The sequence below is a fragment of the Stenella coeruleoalba genome (genome assembly GCF_951394435.1).
Source record: "Stenella coeruleoalba genome assembly, chromosome: 8".
Taxonomy (NCBI): Eukaryota; Metazoa; Chordata; class Mammalia; order Artiodactyla; family Delphinidae; genus Stenella; species Stenella coeruleoalba.
The window spans coordinates 59,821,654-59,840,569 of NC_137154.1; the positions used below are offsets into that span (position 1 = coordinate 59,821,654).

General features: G+C 37.9%; 1 protein-coding gene across 3 annotated transcripts in view; it reads right to left on the reverse strand.

Moving 5' to 3' along the window:
- Positions 1-773: 773 nt before the first annotated feature.
- PRCP (prolylcarboxypeptidase) overlaps positions 774-18,916 on the reverse strand; it is a 71,485-nt gene continuing 53,342 nt past the window's right edge. Inside the window, exons 8-11 of one of the 3 annotated variants that reach the window (XM_079929994.1) lie at positions 9,690-9,854; positions 8,556-8,743; positions 1,799-2,015; positions 774-1,697 (exon numbers count right to left, since the gene is read on the reverse strand). In XM_079929994.1, the coding sequence (XP_079786120.1) occupies positions 1,799-2,015; positions 8,556-8,743; positions 9,690-9,854 (570 nt within the window). In that variant the 3' untranslated portion in view covers positions 774-1,697. Of the gene's footprint in view, positions 2,016-8,555; positions 8,744-9,689; positions 9,855-18,916 lie in introns of all 3 variants that reach the window. The other 2 variants (XM_079929995.1, XM_079929993.1) reach the window with 2 other exon arrangements.

The following is an 18,916-nucleotide window of genomic DNA, read 5'->3' on the forward strand; positions in this document are numbered from 1 at the left end:
CATGTACATAAAAAACAATCATTTTTTGACAACTTTTCTCTTCACAAAAATGCAACTCATCCAAACAATCAATATTAAATGAAGTGGCAAAGTATTTTAAAGATTTTAAGTAAAAAAGGTTTCAATGAAAATATCCTAAAATCAATATAGCCTAAAATAAATAGTAAGAATATTCTCCATTAAGCCCATAAACCCTGCATTATATAACTTCTTAGTTGACAAAGAATAAAAACTAGTATTGTCTTGACCCTTAAATTCCCACCCCAGCAGACTTTTCTCTGATGCTGAAATGAAAATAGTGACCAAATGCTTTGATGGACAACTTATCACAATGAGAACTGAAGGCTTCCGAAACCAGACAAAGATTTTTCTGTATCTCCCAGATGCCAGGGAAAGTAAGGGGAATATTTCAGTCTCCCACCCGAGAATGAACATTATATCTGCATTTTATAAAAAAAAATAAGTGCTTTAGAAATACTCAAGCTCAAGATACAGTTTTTAAAAAGCAGAAAATGTTCCCAAGGCAGAGTGAAGAAAAAAAAAAACTGAGAGAAAATAAAAGGAAACAAGGGAAAAGAAATCTTTCAACAGAGTAGAAACTGTTAGTCTCTCTCTCTGTCCCTGAAAGGTTTTGATCCAACCCTATTTGTTATCCTAGAAAAGCCCTTCTGAAGAAAGGTCTCAGTGTAAGAACTGCTTGAAAGAAGCCAACCCCTTGGAAATAGGAATGGCTCAGCCATTTATTAATGTCAAATATGCTGCCTGCATGAATTAGTCAGCTTGTCTTTTGGAAGCCATACAGAAAAATTCTTGTGCACCTGCCTCTTAGTGTCCTGACACTTCTGGCTTTAATGACAGCATAACAATCACCAGAAAATAAAATTAAAAAACCAAAATGCTGAACATAATTATATTTTGCCTTCTGAATAGCTGATTCATCAGTTTTTAAAGGCTTCTTACTGAAGTATCATCAGTAACCACAGAATATAACCTGCTCAGATGTAAAAAGAAAAGGAAAACAGAGTCATTTTCCTAAACTGGCAAAACCTGACCAAACTACCACAAAACTGACCTCAGAAACAAAGAGAAATGGAGCAGAAAAAGGCCAGATTTCTTACTGGCAGTACCATGGTGGCAAATATCCCAGAACTAAGAAAAGCTGCCAAATAGAAGAGAGAAAATTAAAGGACTTTACAAAAACAGCCAAGCCCAGCGCACACAGCATTCCCAACAGCTGGAGTGAGCTTCAGAAGCAACACACAGGTATAAGGTCCAGCCCTATTCTTTATTTACAGCACAGTTCAAAGTCATTAAATCAAGCACAAAAGAAATGGTTCCCATTTCCTGGTTTGGCACTGGATATCCTTCCTACCAGCTGCAATTACATCATTTTTATCCATCTTCTGCTTTTCCTTTTGGGAAAGTAGAAGAGGGGCTAGTGACAAATGGGCCAAAGAGACTTCAACTTCGAAACCAATAAATCCCTGCTTTCAGAGAAACCAAGGAAGTGACTCCCCCCTCTTGTGAAAGGCAGTCAATACTCTGCTCTAGTTATCAAGGCCACTGATGGTGTGGGAAAGCTGTCATGAAGAAATTCTTCCTGGAGGTGGCACAAAGATGGCAAGGACTCAGGTCATTGGATGGCTGCTATCACCACCATCACGTTCTCTTCTGTCTCAACCTTCACCACACCAAATCTAATAAACAAGGGAAAGTAATTATGTACAGAAAACCAAAGTGAATGGAAGTGTGGGTGGAATGAACTTAAAAGAAGAAACTGAAAATGATCTAACGTTACTCAGTGCATCTTTCCCAGACTTGCATAGAAATCTTTGATCCACTGCTTCATGTGTCTCACTTCCAAGGAGCGGGCTAATAGCACAGTGACGGGATCAAAGGCATTGTTGGCTCGGAGATCTAGATGATGCGCTCCCTCTGGGATGACGATCGCAAGTAAGGTGTCTGTAATATCCTTAGTTACTCCACCTCCTGACCACGGGTCTATTTCACCATTGCTAAGTGAGGGAAAGAAAAAAAAAACAGATTATTAGTTTTTTATATCTACACAAATATAAGATAGGAGAAACCTACTATAGGCATAACACCTAAAATTATAAGCTTATAACCTGGGGGATTTGATCTGAGGATTTAATCTGTCATATAGAAAGGTGCTTTATCCTGGAGTTTGACAATATTTCTGCAAGCAGGTACAGAAATAGGACCAGAGAAGACTGAAGGTGATGCCCCATGAATCAACCTAGATTGTACTGGGACTTGGAATTTAGAAGACTGAATTCCAATCCTGGCTTCATCACTCAAAAGCTGTATGACCTTACACAAGTTACCTGACTCAGTCTCCTTATCTGTAAAGTAGAGTTAACAAGGCCTACCTCATAAGGTTGCTTCAAGGGTTAAATCAGATGCTACATGTGGATATGTTTAATAAGTGTCAGGCACATAGGAGTCTTTCAATTAAAGCCAGTCTCCTTCTTTCCTAAGACCCAAATACCAAAGTGATAAAGAAAAATTTCCATATTTAAAAATGTTAATTATCTCTTGGCTCTTTAAGAAAACAAACCATTTTTTTAAAAAAAATGTCCCTCTTAGTATAGTACTTTGGGAAATAGGGCGGTAGGACTGAAAAAACTGCTCTGAATCTAGAATCAGAACTTTTGGGCATTACTCAAGATACTCATTTTACATTAGCTTTAAAATTAAGGAAATGCTATTAGGTTATTAGTCCTGGCTGGTTCACACAACACATTTCAGAATGATGTAAACAGGATCAGTTATTGAAACAGGATATTTAGTTTAGCTGAAAAAAAAGCCAATACAAACACAGACAGCATCCCTAATAATATTTGTTAACAGCTTTGTTGAGCTATAATTCACCTCCCACAAAAGGGACACTTATATCGTACAAATTCAATGTTTTTTAGTGTATTCAGAGATGTGCAACCATCATCACGATCAATTTTAGAACATTTTCATCACCCCCAAGAGAAACCTATACTCACTGGCAGTCAAATCCCCATTCCCCTCTACTACTTCCCCTCACTCTCAGCCCCAGGCAACCACTAATCTACTTTCTATCTCTATAGATTTGCCTATTTTGGACATCTCATATAAATGGAATTATATAATGGGTGTTTTCTGTGATTGGCTTCTTTCACTTTGACATATTTTCGTTTCATCCATGTTGTAGCACGTATCAGTACATTTTTCCTTTTTATTGCCAAAAATATTCTATTGTATATGGATATGCCACATTTATTTATCCATTCATCAGATGCACATTTGTGTTGTTTCCACTTTTTGGCTATTATGAATATTACTCCTATGAACATTTGTGTACAAGTTTTCACATGGATGAATATTTTCATTTCTTTTGGGTATATAACTAGGAACGGAATTTCTGGGATATATAATGACTTAACCTTTTGATGAACTGCCAAACTGTTTCCCAAAGTGACTGCACTATTTTATACTCCCACAAACTACATCTGAGGGTTCTAAATTCTCTGTATCCTCACCAACATTTATTATGTGTCTTTTTGATTATAGTCATCCTATGTGGGTGTGAAATGGAATCTCACTGTGGTCTTGATTTGCATTTCCCAAATGACTGATGGTATTGAGAATTTTTTTCATGTGCTGACTGGCCTTTTGTATATCTTTTTTGAAAAAAATGTCTACTCAGATCCTTGCTCAGTTTTAAATTGAATTATCAATTAAATCATTTGATCCATCTTGAGTTAATTTTTTTGTATAGTATGAAATAGGGATCCAGCTTTATTCTTTTGCCTGTGAATATCCAGTTTTCCCAGCATCATTTCTTAAAAAAAACTATTCTTTCCTCAATGAATTGTCTTAGCATTCTTGTCAAAAATCAATTAACCACACAGATAAGGGCTGACTTCTAGACTGTCAATTCTCTTCCACTGATCTATATGTCTATGTTTATGCCAGTATCACACTGTATTGATTACGGTAGCTTTATACAAAGTTTGAAATCCGGAAGTATGAGTTCTTCAAATTTGTTCTTCCTTTTCAAGATTGATTTAGCTATTCTGGGTCCCTTGCATTTTTAGATGAATTTTAAGATCAGTTTGTCAATTTCTGACTGGTTTAAAGTTTACAAAGCCTTTCATATTTGACCTCACATTATATCAACCATGTGAGGTAGGTTTAATTACAACTCTTAGAGATGAGAAAACTAATGCCTAGTGAAGTTAGATGTAGTTATTTGTGGCCTTACATCAGATGCCCTACACAAAAGAGATCTATAAATACACGCATGCAAGTTTAGGAACATGTAAATCACTTCAGTACTTTTTACATGGGAAAGCAGAGTTCACCTAAGTGATTCATATAAATATAGAGAGACTGACCTTCAGTTATGTGTAATACTGGCAAGAAACAATGAACTAAGTCAGCAGACCTAAGTTTTATACCCTATTAAGCCACATGACTTTGGGTAAGTCACCTGACCCCTCTGAACCTCAATTCTCATGTGTATTACCAAAAAAAATTTTTTGAAAGATAATGCCCCTCACTCACAGAGATATTGTGAGGCCCAAGTTGAATAATATATGTGGAAATCAGGTATAAACTATAAAACACATGAATGTGCAGCATTATTAGAGTTATTATCATATTCTGTAAGCATAAGAAGTGTTAATACTTCTGAGAGGTAAATGAATAATGAAAAGGGATGCAATAGCATTTCTCACAGAAATTTGGTCAGAAAACTAATGCAATCAATTTTCTAGGTAAATGTACAAATTAAAAAAGAAATATGCATTTAGGTACGTTAAATACATGTGTATTTGAAATACAAGTTTAAAACCCCTGTTCTACCCTCACCACACTTTTAACCACATTTTTCTTCTTAAAAAAATTAATTCAATTGCAACTTAACAACATCATTCTTGGGGGAAAAAATCACTCCAAAAATGTACTTTTTTTGGCGGGTTTTGTTAAAAACAAGAGGAAAAACTCACATGCAAAATAGGAGCCTTAGTTTTCAACTATGAGATAAATTTTTAAAGTAAACTACACAAGGGGTTGGATTCTCTTAAGTGAACAACTGGCCTTTATCATTATTGCAATTTGACAGGACCAACCCAGATAGGAAACTCTCCATTATTTGCAAAACAAAAAAGCTATCCCAACAGCCACATAATAAGCAAACTGCATTTGATTTAAAAGGTCATCTGAATCAGCCTAGTGGCTTAGCAACAGTGTTTGGAGTTGCTGAGAGACCTAAGATGCACATGGACTTGAATTTCTTGGTTCTAGACATGTGAAAGCTAAACCAGTCACTGGGAAATTTACAGGAAAAAAAAATACTGGCTTTCATGAGAGAATCTAGATGCCTGGATAAAATTCCCAACAGTGAGCCTCACTTAATTGCTGGCAACAATTAATTTGCCTGAGAAATGATGTTAAAGTAACCAGCTTCTCAGAGACTCCTTTTTGAATTTATATTTAAATAACTGAAAATGACCATTTGTAAGATAATTTCTTACCAACTGGAGTTGGGGAAAAAAATAAATCCTTCCAACAAAACCACTGTGGAATAAGAAAATTGCTGAAATGGAACTATTAATAGCTACTATTAAATCCTCATTCATTCAACACATTTACTGAGTGCCTACTATGTGTCAGGTACTGACTGGGTACAGGTGACTTAACCATGAACAGACAAAACCTCTGCCCTCACAGTGCTCACTTCTATGATAATCTATCTACTCCTCGAAGTAACTCTGGCAGGTAGTCATTATTTCTAACTCATAACTCATAAAAATTGGCAATTTGCCTGAGGCCACGCAGCTAATTCAGGGTAGAAGCAGAATGGCACCCAGGTCTCCCTGACTTCAAAGCCCAAGCTCTTAACTGGCAAATCTCTAATCCAACCATTAAAAACAGACTGAATTTTCTAACCAGAAAAGCAGTCACAGTGGATTTGTGTGAGGTGACTTGAGAGAAGCATGAACATAAAATACACTTTCCACATGGTTCCTTAGACATTTTCTTACTCATCAACCAGTAATGTTTTCTAGCTGATGGCCACTAAGTAGACAGAACAGACACACCTAAAGCTGCTCTTTTACTTTCAGAATATGCTTTCTTCAGAAAAGCAGTAGAATTTTGAATTTTTAAATAACTTAAGTTTTACATTGAATTCTTCACACCTAGCAGCATATGGGAAAAGATTTCTTTTTAAAAGTAGTCTTGCCACTGCACAAAGGTAAACCAGCATTTTCATATAGTTCTGCCTTTAAACTTTCACATGCCTCTGAAGCCTTTCTGAGCTTTATATCATTCCTCATCCTTATCAAACATATTAGGCATTCACTCTGTGCCAGTCACTGTAGCAGGTGCTAAAGGCACAGAGATGATTAAGACAAAGTCTCTGTCTTTGAGAAGTTTACAGTCTCATGGGGCAGATAGAAACACGAACAGATAATTTCCACAAAGGGTGCTAAGGGATAGTCACAGGCCTTAGCGGAGCTAAGTGTGTGGGGGAAACCTAACCTCCCTGGAGGTGTCAGGGAAGGTTTCTTGGAGGATGCCCAAGCCTTAGGAAAAAGAAAAAAGGGGAAGGAAAGGACATTCAGGGACAGATAAGTCCCCTGTTGGCTAGAAGGTAAAGTACAGGCTGAGAGTATACTTCCATTTATTCATTCAACGTACATTTTTTGAGCATATATATTTGCTAGGTCTGGGCCAAGTACTTCACTAGGTTAAATTTTTTAAGCATCACAACAACTCTGTGGGTGATTTTACAGAAGAGAAAACTGAGGGTCAAAGAGCTTAAGTAATTTAAGACAGCTCATTCTGCCTTTGCACAACTCTGTTAGGAAGTCCTTTCTTACACTGAGCTAGAAGTTTTTAACACTGAGCCATAATTTCCACCTACTGGCTTCAGTTCTACTCCTCAACCTTTTTTCACAAAATCTATCCTTTCCACTGATGATGATGATGATGATGATGACGATTGTTATTTTGATACCCTGAGGAAAACAGTATAAAAGGACAAATGGATCACTAAAATACTCATCTGTAATGGATGAATCCAATAAAAAAGGATAATGTATTTGACGAAAACTCAGATATTAAAACCTTTATATAAGGATTTAAAGACTCCACTTTACAATTCAACTTGAACTTCAGATTTGAGCTTACAGCATCAGCACGCTAGAGAAATCCATACAAATACTACTTGGAGGTAAGGTCCTAAAGAAAAACAAGAACATGACAAAGTACTTCCTCCTCTGAGGCAACAAAGATGACCTTGGACACCCAAGGCTTATACGTAAGCCTTTTTCAGTCCTCTCAGTCCTTTCATGTTTTCCTGATTTCAAACATCCTAACTTGGCAGGTTCCTTAAATACCTTAAATATACTTATTTGCTCAACTGTCACTTCATAAGGTTGAGATGAAAAGTATAGTTTTGCAGACTCCTATTGAGGACAAGGAAAACAATTTCAGGAAATTAAAAAGAATCTTTAAGTTTTCCATACAGTGGGGGCAGGTACCCTACTGAGTGAGAAAATAGCATGAACCCAATAAGACAGAGGCTCTTTTGCAAAATGGGCAGTGCCACTGGCCTAAACCCAGAGAGTGATCCTTCAGTCAAAACAGCATTCCTCACTCCTAAAAGCTATTGGCCATGTCTAGAAGGTCAAATGTAACTCTGTTTAGAAGAGTTTGTAAAAGAATGACATTTACAATTTAAACAATAGGTCCCGTTTAAGGGATATGTACAGGTATCTCTCTACTATCTCCATATAGATTTGGGGAAATTTTTAATTAAATGGTTGCTATTTTAATAACTAACAACCTAATATTCAAGCCAAAACATGGAAATTTTGAAGTTGCAATCAGACACATAGAGTCTACTCAATTAACTCCAACGTGAACCAATACCAAATATGACACTACTAGTGCAGCAGTGTAACAGAAGAACAAACACGGGTTTTGTAGTCAGACACACCAAGGTTGCAAACTGACTTTATCACTTGGTAACTAAAACAAAGCTGGATGAGTTTTGGCAAGTGACTGCTCACAGTGACCTTCACTTTTCTCCTCAGTAAAAAAGGGACTATAAAAACTGCTTCCAAGGGTTGTTGTGAGAATTGAATTAAGTAATTTATTTAAAGTGCCTCATACAGTGCCTGGGACAGAACAGAGTGGGCACTTCAAAAGTGTTTGTTAAATATATATTAAAATTTTTTATTATCATTGATAACAATAGTAACACAAATTGAGAACAACAGATGATGCTTCACTTTGTGTTGGAGAGTATTTTTTTAATATTTTAACTTTGCTGCTGTTGTTTTTAAGCCTTTAAGCATACTGGTAATAGAGCAAAAATTCATATCACCTCTCAGCATCCTCTGTCTTTCAAGAAGTAGAAAAACATGATGGATACCACTGCTGTATTCTATATTGTTCTAACTGTGCAGCATTTTCCTGGTTCTCTTTTCTCAGCTATTCTAAAAATGTCTCCGTCAACCAAAGTTTTCTTTGGATCAGCAAAAATTCACCTGAAAATGATGTTCGTGTGTGAACTGATGTTTTTGCCTCCATACATAGTAGGGATCCAAGAGGGCCTTGGTTTCACACCCCACTGTTTAAAACAGTCATCAGAAAATTCCTTAAAGTTCCACGAGTGAGGTTCGAACATGTCATCAATACCATTAGAACAGAAGGGCATGACCATTTCTGTGCAGGTCTGAAAAAGCAAACCAGGAGAGATTCCAGTGAGAAGATGAGGCATAAAATGTTAAAGAAATTGACCAAGATCATACAGCCTGTAAGCAGTAAAGCCAGGGTTTGAACTCAGGGAGTCTGGCTTCAGAGCCCCTGTTCTTTATGCCATACCACCTCTCATTATTCCTGGAAAGGCTCAGCTGAGAAGTCACAGAAGTTGGGGCTATACATTCCTTCTTTGCAAACTGCTTCATTTCACATCTATTATCACATTTAATCCTCAAAACAACTCTGGAGGAAAGTATTACTATTATTATTACTAGTCTCATTGTACAGATGAAGGAATGAATGGAGGCTCAGACAGAATCAAGTTAGACTCCCCCTTCTTTTCTATGTCCATAAAATGCTACCTTTATGGGACTTACCAAGATCTATTGTAACCATTAGTTTAGTTACCTATCATTTCCACCAAGCTATATTTGATGATTAGATCGTATCTCATTTACCTTTGTGTCTCTGGAGCCTAGAAAAGTGCCTGACTTGTGGTAAGTACTCAGAATATATTCTGTGATGATTAAATACCAAACTGAACTAGTATATATAGTATATATAAGACAGATAAACAACGAGGTCCTACTCTATAGCACAGGGAACTATATTCAATATCCTGTGACAAACCATAATGGGAAAGAATATGAAAAAGAATATATATATGTATAACTGAGTCAATTTGCTGTACAGCAGAAATTAACACAACATTGTAAATCAACTTTACTTCAGTAAAATAAAAAAAAAAATGGAATTGGTATTTAATGAATGTATGAATGAGGAAACTTATCCATAGTCTCAAAGTATAAGGTAATAGAACTCAGATTTGGATCCAGGTGATAAAATCTTGCAAATTCTCTGTTATAGCACAACCATATCAGTGAAAAGTAAGTTCCGCTTGGGGAAATATACACACTTACCTGATAGCTCCAACCCAGGGCTCCCAGACTGCTGGTTGCTGTCTCTGATATATTCAGGCATCTCGCCTGGCCCGAATAATTGTAATATACATTCAGAGCTTGGAAAATATTCTGCAGCAGCCATGTATCAGATACATTGGGATTTTTCAAATACTGGCACACTACCTGTCATTTTAGAGAGATAAAAGGGAGAAGAGTCGAATAAAAATATAAAATTACAGTTTAATAAAACAAAGAAGAAATATGAGTTTGATTTGATCATAAAACAATCTTAAGCATCTAACGGCATTGCCTGACAATTTCTATCTATTGCATATAACCACCTTCATAAATGAATAAACCTTTCAAATTACTCCCCAAACTACAGAAATAAACCAAAGTCATTTGCATGGTATGCAAAGTCCTCCCCACTTACCACTCTAGGTTTATCTTCTGCAGCCTTTGCTCCAGCCTAGCAAAACCATTCCCACCACACCAACTTCTTTCCCTCCTCACTGCCTTCGCTCACACTGAAATGCCCTTTTCCCACTCCACTATTGCCTGGCAAACACCAACTCATCTTCTTCAACGCAGCTCAAGTGTCACCTCCTCTATGAGGCCATTGTTGCCTATGCCCTCAAGTCAGGGAGAACTAAATCACTCCCTTCTTTGTGCCTCCTCATCCTGTGCTTATTTCTATCAGAGCTGGTACCGCACTCATTTGATTCCAGAATGTCTCCCATGGTACTTAGCAAGGCATCTGGCAGCTAGTTTGCTGAATGAATGACTATATTTTTATGAAAATGCAAAATTTATGAAATTTCTTTTGGAAAAACTACACCAAGCTCCTACATCTGTAACATTATAAGAAGCATATCAGGCAGCTCCCCAGTTCAAAATACTCCTAACACTCGACTATAATCAGAGCTAAAAGTCACAGGTAATACTTGGGGTTGGGAGCAAAGGCAGGACTGACTAGTCAGGGACATGGGGAAATTTCAAGGTTATGAAAATATTTCTTATCTTCATAGGGGTCTGGACTATACAACAAACAACACACAATTTGTATGTAAATTTTACCTCAAAAAATTTATAAACAAATATTGAACTCTAGATAGTGATGTTAAAGCTGAAGTATACAGTCTATATTTCATTTATTTCTGCTCTAATCTTTATTTCTTTCCTTCTACTGACTTGGAGCTTCACTTGTTCTTTTTCTAGTTCCTTGAGGTGTACATTTAGATTGTTTATTAGAGACTTTTCTTGAGGTAGGCATTTATCACTATGAACTTCCCTCCCAGAAGTGTTTTTGCTGCATCCCATAAATTCTGGTATGTTACATTTCCATTTTCATTTGTCTCAAGGTAGTTTTTAAATTTCTCTTTTAATTTCTTCTTTGACCCATTGGTTGTTCAATAGCATGTTGCTTTATCTCCAAATATTTGTGAATTTTCCAGTTTCCTTTGTGTAATTTATTTCTAGATTCATATCACTGTGGTTGGAAATGATGCTTCATATGATTTCAATCCTCTTAAATTTACTAAGACTTGTTTGTGGCCTAACATTTCATCTATCTTAGAAAATGTTCTATGTGTACTTGAGAAGAATGTATATTCTGTTGCTCTGAGATAGAATGTTCTATAAATATCTGTTAAGTCCATCTAGTCTAACGTGCTGTTTAAAATCAATGTTTCCTTATTGATTTTCTGCCTGGATAATCTATCTATTGATGTTAGTGGGGTATTAAGGTCCCCTACTGTTCATGTACTGCTGTCTATTTCTCCCTTTAGGTCTGTTAATATCTGCTTTACATATTTAGGTTCTCCTATGTTGGGCACAAAAATATTTACAAATGTTATATATTCTTGTTGAATTGACTCCCTTATCATTATGTAACACACTGTTTTGTATATCATTATAGTCTTTATTTTAAAGTCTATTTTGTCTAATATAAGTATAGCTACCCCAGCTTTCTTTTGGTTTCCATTTGCATGGAATATCATTTTCCATCCCTTCACTTTCAGTCTGTTCGTGTCCTTACATCTAAAGTGAGTCTCTTATAGGCAACATATTGATGGGTCTTGGTTTTTTATTCATTCAACCACTCTATGTCTGTTGATTAGAGAATTCGGTCCATTTACATTTAAAGTAATTATTAATATATATGTGCTTATTGCCATTTTGTTCATTGTTTTCTGGCTGTTTATGTAGCTCCTCTAGCTCCTTTCTTTCTTTGTCTCTTGCTCTCTTCCTCTGTGGCTTGATGACTTTCTTTAGTGGTATGTTTATATTCCTCTCTATCTTTTGTATATTTACTATAAGTTTTTGTTTTGTGGTTACCATGAGGCTTACATATAACAATTTATATCAATAAAAGTCTATTTTAAGTTGATAACAACTTAAGTTTGATCTCACTGAAAAGCTCAACATTATTACTCCCCCATTTTATAATTCTGAAGTCACATTCTACATCTTTTTCTTTTGTATATCCTTAACAAGTTATTGTAATCATAGTTATTTTTACTACCTTTGATTTTTTTGGCCTTCATACTAGTTTTGTAAGTAATTAATCCACTACCTTTACTATATATTTGCCTTTCCAGTGAGATTTATTCTTTCATATGAGTTCTTGTTACTACTTAGTGCCCTTTCTTTTCAGTTTAAAGAAGTACCTTTTAACATTTCTTATAAGGCTGGTTTAATGGTGATGAACTCCTTTAGCTTTTGCTTGTCTGGTAAACTCTATCTCTCCTTCACTTCTGAATGATAACTGCCAGGTAGAGTATTCTTAGTTGAAAGGTTTTTTCTTTCAGCACCTTATATAGTGTGTCTTTCCCTTCTGGCCTGCAAAGTTTCTGCTAAAAAATCTGCTCATAGTCTTATGGGAGCTCCCTTGCCTGTAACAAATTGCTTTTTCTTGTTGTTTTTTAATATTTTCTCCTTGTATTTAACTTTTGACATTTTAAATATAATGTGTCTTGGTATGGGTCTGTTTGGATTCCTCTTATTTGGAACACTCTGGGATTCCTGGATCTGGAAGATTAGGGAAGCTTTCACCTATTATTTCTTCAAATAAGATTTCTGCCCCTTTCTCTCTCTCTTCTCCTTCTGGGAACCCTATGATGTGAACGTTAGACCACCTGATGTAAATGTTAGTCTATAAGTCCCTTAAGCTATTTTCACTTTTTTTCATTCTGCTGCTCTGACTGGGTAAGTCCTACTGCCCTGTCTTTGTGTTGACTGATCCTGTCTTCTGTTTCATCTAATCTGCTGTTGAACCCCTCCAGTGTAATTTTTTTCAGTTATTGTATTCTTCAGCTTTGTGACTTCTATGCGGTACTTTTTTTATATATTCCATCTCTTTGCTGAAATTCTGTGTTCATCCATTCTTGCTCCCCAGTTCAGTGAGCATCTTTATGACCATTACTTTGAACTCTTTATCAGGTAAATTAATATCTCTCTCATTAAGATTTTTTTCTGAGGTTTTATCTTGTTCTTTCATTTGGAACATATTCCTCTATTTCTTCATTTTGTTTGACTCTCTGTGTTAGTTTCTATATAATAGAAAAAACCACCTCTCCCAGTCATGAAGGAGTGGCCTCGTGTAGGAGATGAACCTTGTTGTTCAACCCTGCCTTAGCTCTTGGGTGTCTTTCAAACCTTTGTGCTTATCCAAGCAGCCTATTATATTTTTAATAACTCCAAGTAGTTGAGGACATGCCAAAACCTGTCAGCATCCCAAAAGGGAGGATCTTAGCCCTTTCATTCAGGATGACTAGAAGCCAGACCCTCAAGCACTAGCTTTTAAAAGTATGCAAATATATACAGTGCTGTGGGACTGCAAGCATAAGCCCTGTTGGCCACCAGAGTCAGGTGATCTGGAAGTGTCCACTGGGCAGTCACAAAAAACAGGGCTCCAGATGAGTGTATAAGCTCTTTTCTAGGTGATATCAGCAAGCTGAAGCAAGGCAGAGGGAAAGCACCAAGATGGCATCCATGGCCTACATCCCTTAAGAGCAGCTTTGCAGGCCACTAAATACGTGTTAAACCTGAAGCCTGCCCCTCAGGCAGAAGCTCCAAACAAGCAAAGAAGTCTCCTTCACAAAAAGACTAGGGGGTGTACCTCAGTCTGCTGTCTATGCAGTGCCCTGAGGGTGGCAGCCTGACAAGAACCAGAGCTCCAATAGCACAGTCCCATGGGACTCAGGAATGTAAGACCCAACCCCCCAGCCACCAGAGCCAGGTGATCAAGGGGTGTCCCTGGGTGGGAGCCACAAAAACTGGGGTGCCAGACATAAAAGCCAGGGCACCAGACACATGTAAAGCTCCCCTCCAGGAAACACTGCAGTCCGGAGAATGGCAATAGAAAAAAAATTAATAAAACTAAGACCTGGATTTTGAAAAATAAAATTAGCAAATCTTTAGCCAGAGTGACCAAGAAAAAGAGAGAGAACTCAAATAAATAAAATCAGAAATGAAAGAGGAGATACTACAGATACTACAGATCCTATGTATTTCTGATACCACAGAAATACAAAGGATCATAACAGAGTACTATAAACAATTATATGTCATCAAATTCAACAACCTAGAAGAAATGCATAAATTCCTAGAAACATGCAGCCTATCATGACTGAATCATGGGGGACTTCCTTGACAGTCCAGGGGTTAAGACTCCACACTTCCACTGCAGAGGATACAGGTTCAATCCCTGGTTGGGGAATTAAGATCTCACATGCTGTGCAGTACAGCCAAAAAAAAAGACTGAATCATGATGAAACAGAAAATCCAAACAGGCTGAATACTAGTAAGGAGATTGAATCAGTAAACAAAAACCTTCAAAAAAACAAGAGTCTAGGACCTGATGGTTTCACAGGTGAATTCTACCAACATTCAAGGAAGAATTAATATCAATCCTTCCTAAACTCTTCCAAAAAAATAGAAAAGGAGGGAACACTTCCAAGTTCATTTTACAAGGCCAGAATTACCCTGATACCAAAACTACATAAGAATGCCACAAGAAAAGAAAATTACAGGCCAATATCCCCGATGACCATAGATGCAAAAATCCTCAACAAAATATTAGCAAACCGAATTCAATGATACACTAAAAGGATCATATACCGTGATCAAGTAGGATTTATCCAGGGAAGCAAGGATGGTTCAACATCAATAAATCAGTCAATGTGAACCACCATATTAACAAAATAAAGGATAAAAATTAAATGATCATCTTAATAGATGCAAAAGAAGTATTTGACAAAATTCAACATCTATTTATGATTAAAAATAAAAACTCTCAACAAACTGGGTATAGAGGGGACATACTTCAACATAATAAAGGTTGTATATGACAAGCCCAGAGCAAACATCATACTCACAGTGAAAAGCTGAAAGCTTTTACTCTAAGATCAGGAACAAGACAAGGATGCCCACTCTCACCACTTTTATTCAACATACTATTGGAAGTCCTAGCCAGAGCAATTAGGTAAGAAAAAGAAATAAAAGGCATCTAAATCTGAAAGGAGTAAGTAAAACTACCTCTATTTGCAGATGACATGATATTATATATAAAAAACCATAAAGGCTCCATCAAAAAACTGTTAGAGGAAATTCCCTGGCAGTCCAGTGGTTAGGACTCCACACTTGCACTGCAGGAGGCATGGGTTCGATCCCTGGTCAGGGAAGTAAGATCCCACAAGCCGTGTGGTGTGGCCAAAAAAAAAACTGTTGGAAAAATTAATGAATTTATTAAGAAAAATCAATGAATTCAGTAAACTTGCAAGAAACAAAACCAACATACAAAAATCTTCTGTGTTTCTATATACTAATAATGAACTATCAGAAAGAGAAATTAAGAAAACAATCCCATTTACAATTACATCAAAAAGAATAAAATAGGGCTTCCCTGGTGGCGCAGTGGTTGGGAGTCCGCCTGCCGATGCAGGGGACAGGGGTTCGTGCCCCGGTCCAGGAGGATCCCACGTGCCGTGAAGCGGCTGGGCCTGTGAGCCATGGCCGCTGAGCCTGCGCGTCCAGAGCCTGTGCTCCACAGCGGGAGAGGCCACAGCAGTGAGAAGCCCGCGTACCACCAAAAAAACAAAAAAACAAAAAACAAACAAACAAAAAAGAATAAAATACCTGGGAGGAGGTATTTTAGACATGAAAGACCTATATATTAAAAAATACAAGACATTGGGCTTCCCTGGTGGCGCAGTGGTTGAGAGTCTGCCTGCCGATGCAGGGGACACGGGTTCGTGCCCTGGTCCAGGAAGATCCCACATGCCGCGGAGTGGCTGGGCCCGTGAGCCACGGCTGCTGAGCCTGTGCGTCCGGAGCCTGTGCTCCGCAACGGGAGAGGCCACAACAGTGAGAGGCCTGCGTACCGCAAAAAAAAAAAAAAAAACAAGACATTAATGAAAAAATTGAAGAAGACACAAATAAATGAAAATATATTTCATGCTCATGGATTGGAAGAATTAATATTGTTAAAATATCCATACACAAAGCAATATACAGATTCAATGCTATCCTTATCAAAATTCCAATGATATTTTTCACAGAAATAAAATTAAAAATTCTAAAATTTGTGTGGAACCATAAAAGACCCCAAATGGCCAAAGCAATCTTGAGAAAGAACAATAGTAAAGGCATCACACTCTCTGATTTCAAACTATATTACAAACCTGTATTAATTAAAACAATATGCGGCTTCCCTGGCGGTGCAGTGGTTGAGAGTCCGCCTGCTGATGCAGGGGACACGGGTTCGTGCCCCAGTCTGGAAAGATCCCACATGCCACGGAGCGGCTGGGCCCATGAGCCTGGCTGCGGAGCCTGCGCGTCCGGAGCCTGTGCTCCGCTACAGGAGAGGCCACAACAGTAAGAGCCCAGCGTACCGCAAAAAAAAAAAAACAAAACGAAAAAAAACCAATATGGTACTGGCATAAAAACAGACACGTAGATCAATGAAACAGAATAGAGAGACCAGAAATAAACCCATGCATATATGGTCAATTAACTTATGACAAATCAAGAATATACAATGGGGGGCTTCCCTGGTGGCACAGTGGTTAAGAATCCGCCTGCCAATGCAGGGGACACAGGTTCGAGCCCTGGTCTGGGAAGACCCCACATGCCGTGGACCAACTAAGCCTGTGTGCCACAACTACTGAGCCTGCGCTCCAGAGCCTGTGAGCCACAACTCCTGAAGCAACAAAAGCAAAAATAAACAAGTGGGATTTCATCAAACTAAAAGCGTCCTGCATAGCAGAGGAAACCATCAACAAACGAAAAGGCCACCCACTGAATGGGAGAAAATATCTGCAAATCATATATCTGATAAAGGGCTAACATCCGAAATATATAAAGAACTCATACAACTCAACAACAACAACAACAAATCCTATTAAAAATGGGCAGAAGATCTGAATAGACAGTTTTCCAAAGAAGACATACAGATGGCCAACAGGTATATGAAAAGATGCTCTACATCATTAATCAAAAGGAAAATGCAAATCAAGAGTACAATGAGATATCACCTCACATCTGTTAGAATGGCTATTATGAAAATGACAAGTGTTGGCAAGGATGTGGAGAAAAGGGAACCCTATGCACTGTTGGTAGGAATGTAAATTGGTACACCACTTTGAAAACAGTATGGAGGCTTCCTCAAAAACCTAAAACTAGAAATGCCATAAAATCCGGCAATTCCACTTCTGGGTATTTACCCAAGGAAAACAAAAACACTAATCCGAAAAGATATATGCATCTCCATGTTCATTGCAGCATTATTTACAATGGCCAAGATATGGAAACAACCTAAATGTTCATCAACGGATGAATGAATAAAGGAGATATGGTACATGTATATGATGGAATATTATTAAGCCATAAAAAAGAATGAAATCTTGCCATTTGTGACAACATGGGTAGAATTTAAGGGCATTATGCTAAGTGAAATCAGTCAGACAGAGAAAGGCAAATACTATATGATCTATCTCTCTTATATGTAGAATCCAAAAAAAAAAATTTTTTTTTTTTTAAATTTAAAAAACCATGCTGGGACTTCCCTGGTGGTGCAGTGCTTAAGAATCTGCCTGCCAATGCCTTCCCTGGTCTGGGAAGATCCCACATGCCGCAGAGCAACTAAGCCTGTGCGTGAAAACTACCGAAGCCCATGCACCTAGAGCCCGTGCTCCGCAGCAAGAGATGCCACCGCAATGAGAAACTCACGCACCACAACAAAGAGTAGCCCCCGCTCGCCGCAACCAGAGAAAGCCCCCGTGCAACAACGAAGACCCAACACAGCTAAAAATAAATTAATTTATATGTAAAAAAAAGAAAGAAACAGAACTGAACTAAACTGAAAGCTGCAAAAACCTATCAAGCCTAAAGCAATAAGGAAATGCATATTGAAGAGAAAAGGCAAAAGATTGTTTTGCTATTCTGACAACTCTCAATTATTCATGGTAAGTCAAAAATACCTAATTGCATAGCCCTTTTCTCAGAAAATGTTCCTGAGAAATATGCCAATTAGAAATACTCAAGAATATATGGAAATCAAGAACCAATCATAGAATTTATTAAACTATCTAATGCCAACAGTTGATCAGCATTCTTTCCTGCATGTGGACACCCCACTGGACTTAGCTCTTTCAAAATGCAGCACAAAACTACGGAGTAGACCCATGCAATGCAGAGAAGAGCATTAGGTTCAAGCACAGCATGGTAGATGAGGCCGGGTGACAGTGCAAGCTGGGCAGGGGGAGAAGGGAGTGCTGATATGCAGCAGCAAGTGGCCTAATACTCTCGAAGAGAACAGTAACAAGTGAGTGTGACTCACATGCTGGCATCAGATCCCCTCTCAGAGCTAGAACACTGGGCCTCTGTCAGGCAAAGAAAAGGAGTCCCTATGAATAGCCATCTCTGCAAACAGCAGTTACTGTCACTCCCTAAGAGACACAAGCATGGCTGGGGACTGGCACCAGCTGACAATACTTGGGTTTTGGCAGCCCCACTTACACAGAGAGAACATCCTGGTCAGAAACTTGGCCTCTGCTGATAGAAATTCCATGTCCAGATTAAGGGCAATCCTGGGCCCACTGTCCTCTGTGAGGTCAGAGCACCCTTGGAGTACTGTGTCCAATTCTGAGCACCACACTCTAATAAGGACACTGACCAACATGAGGAAATTCACAGGGGAGCAATCAGGATGGGGAGTTGAGGAATAGTTGAAGAAACTCTATAAT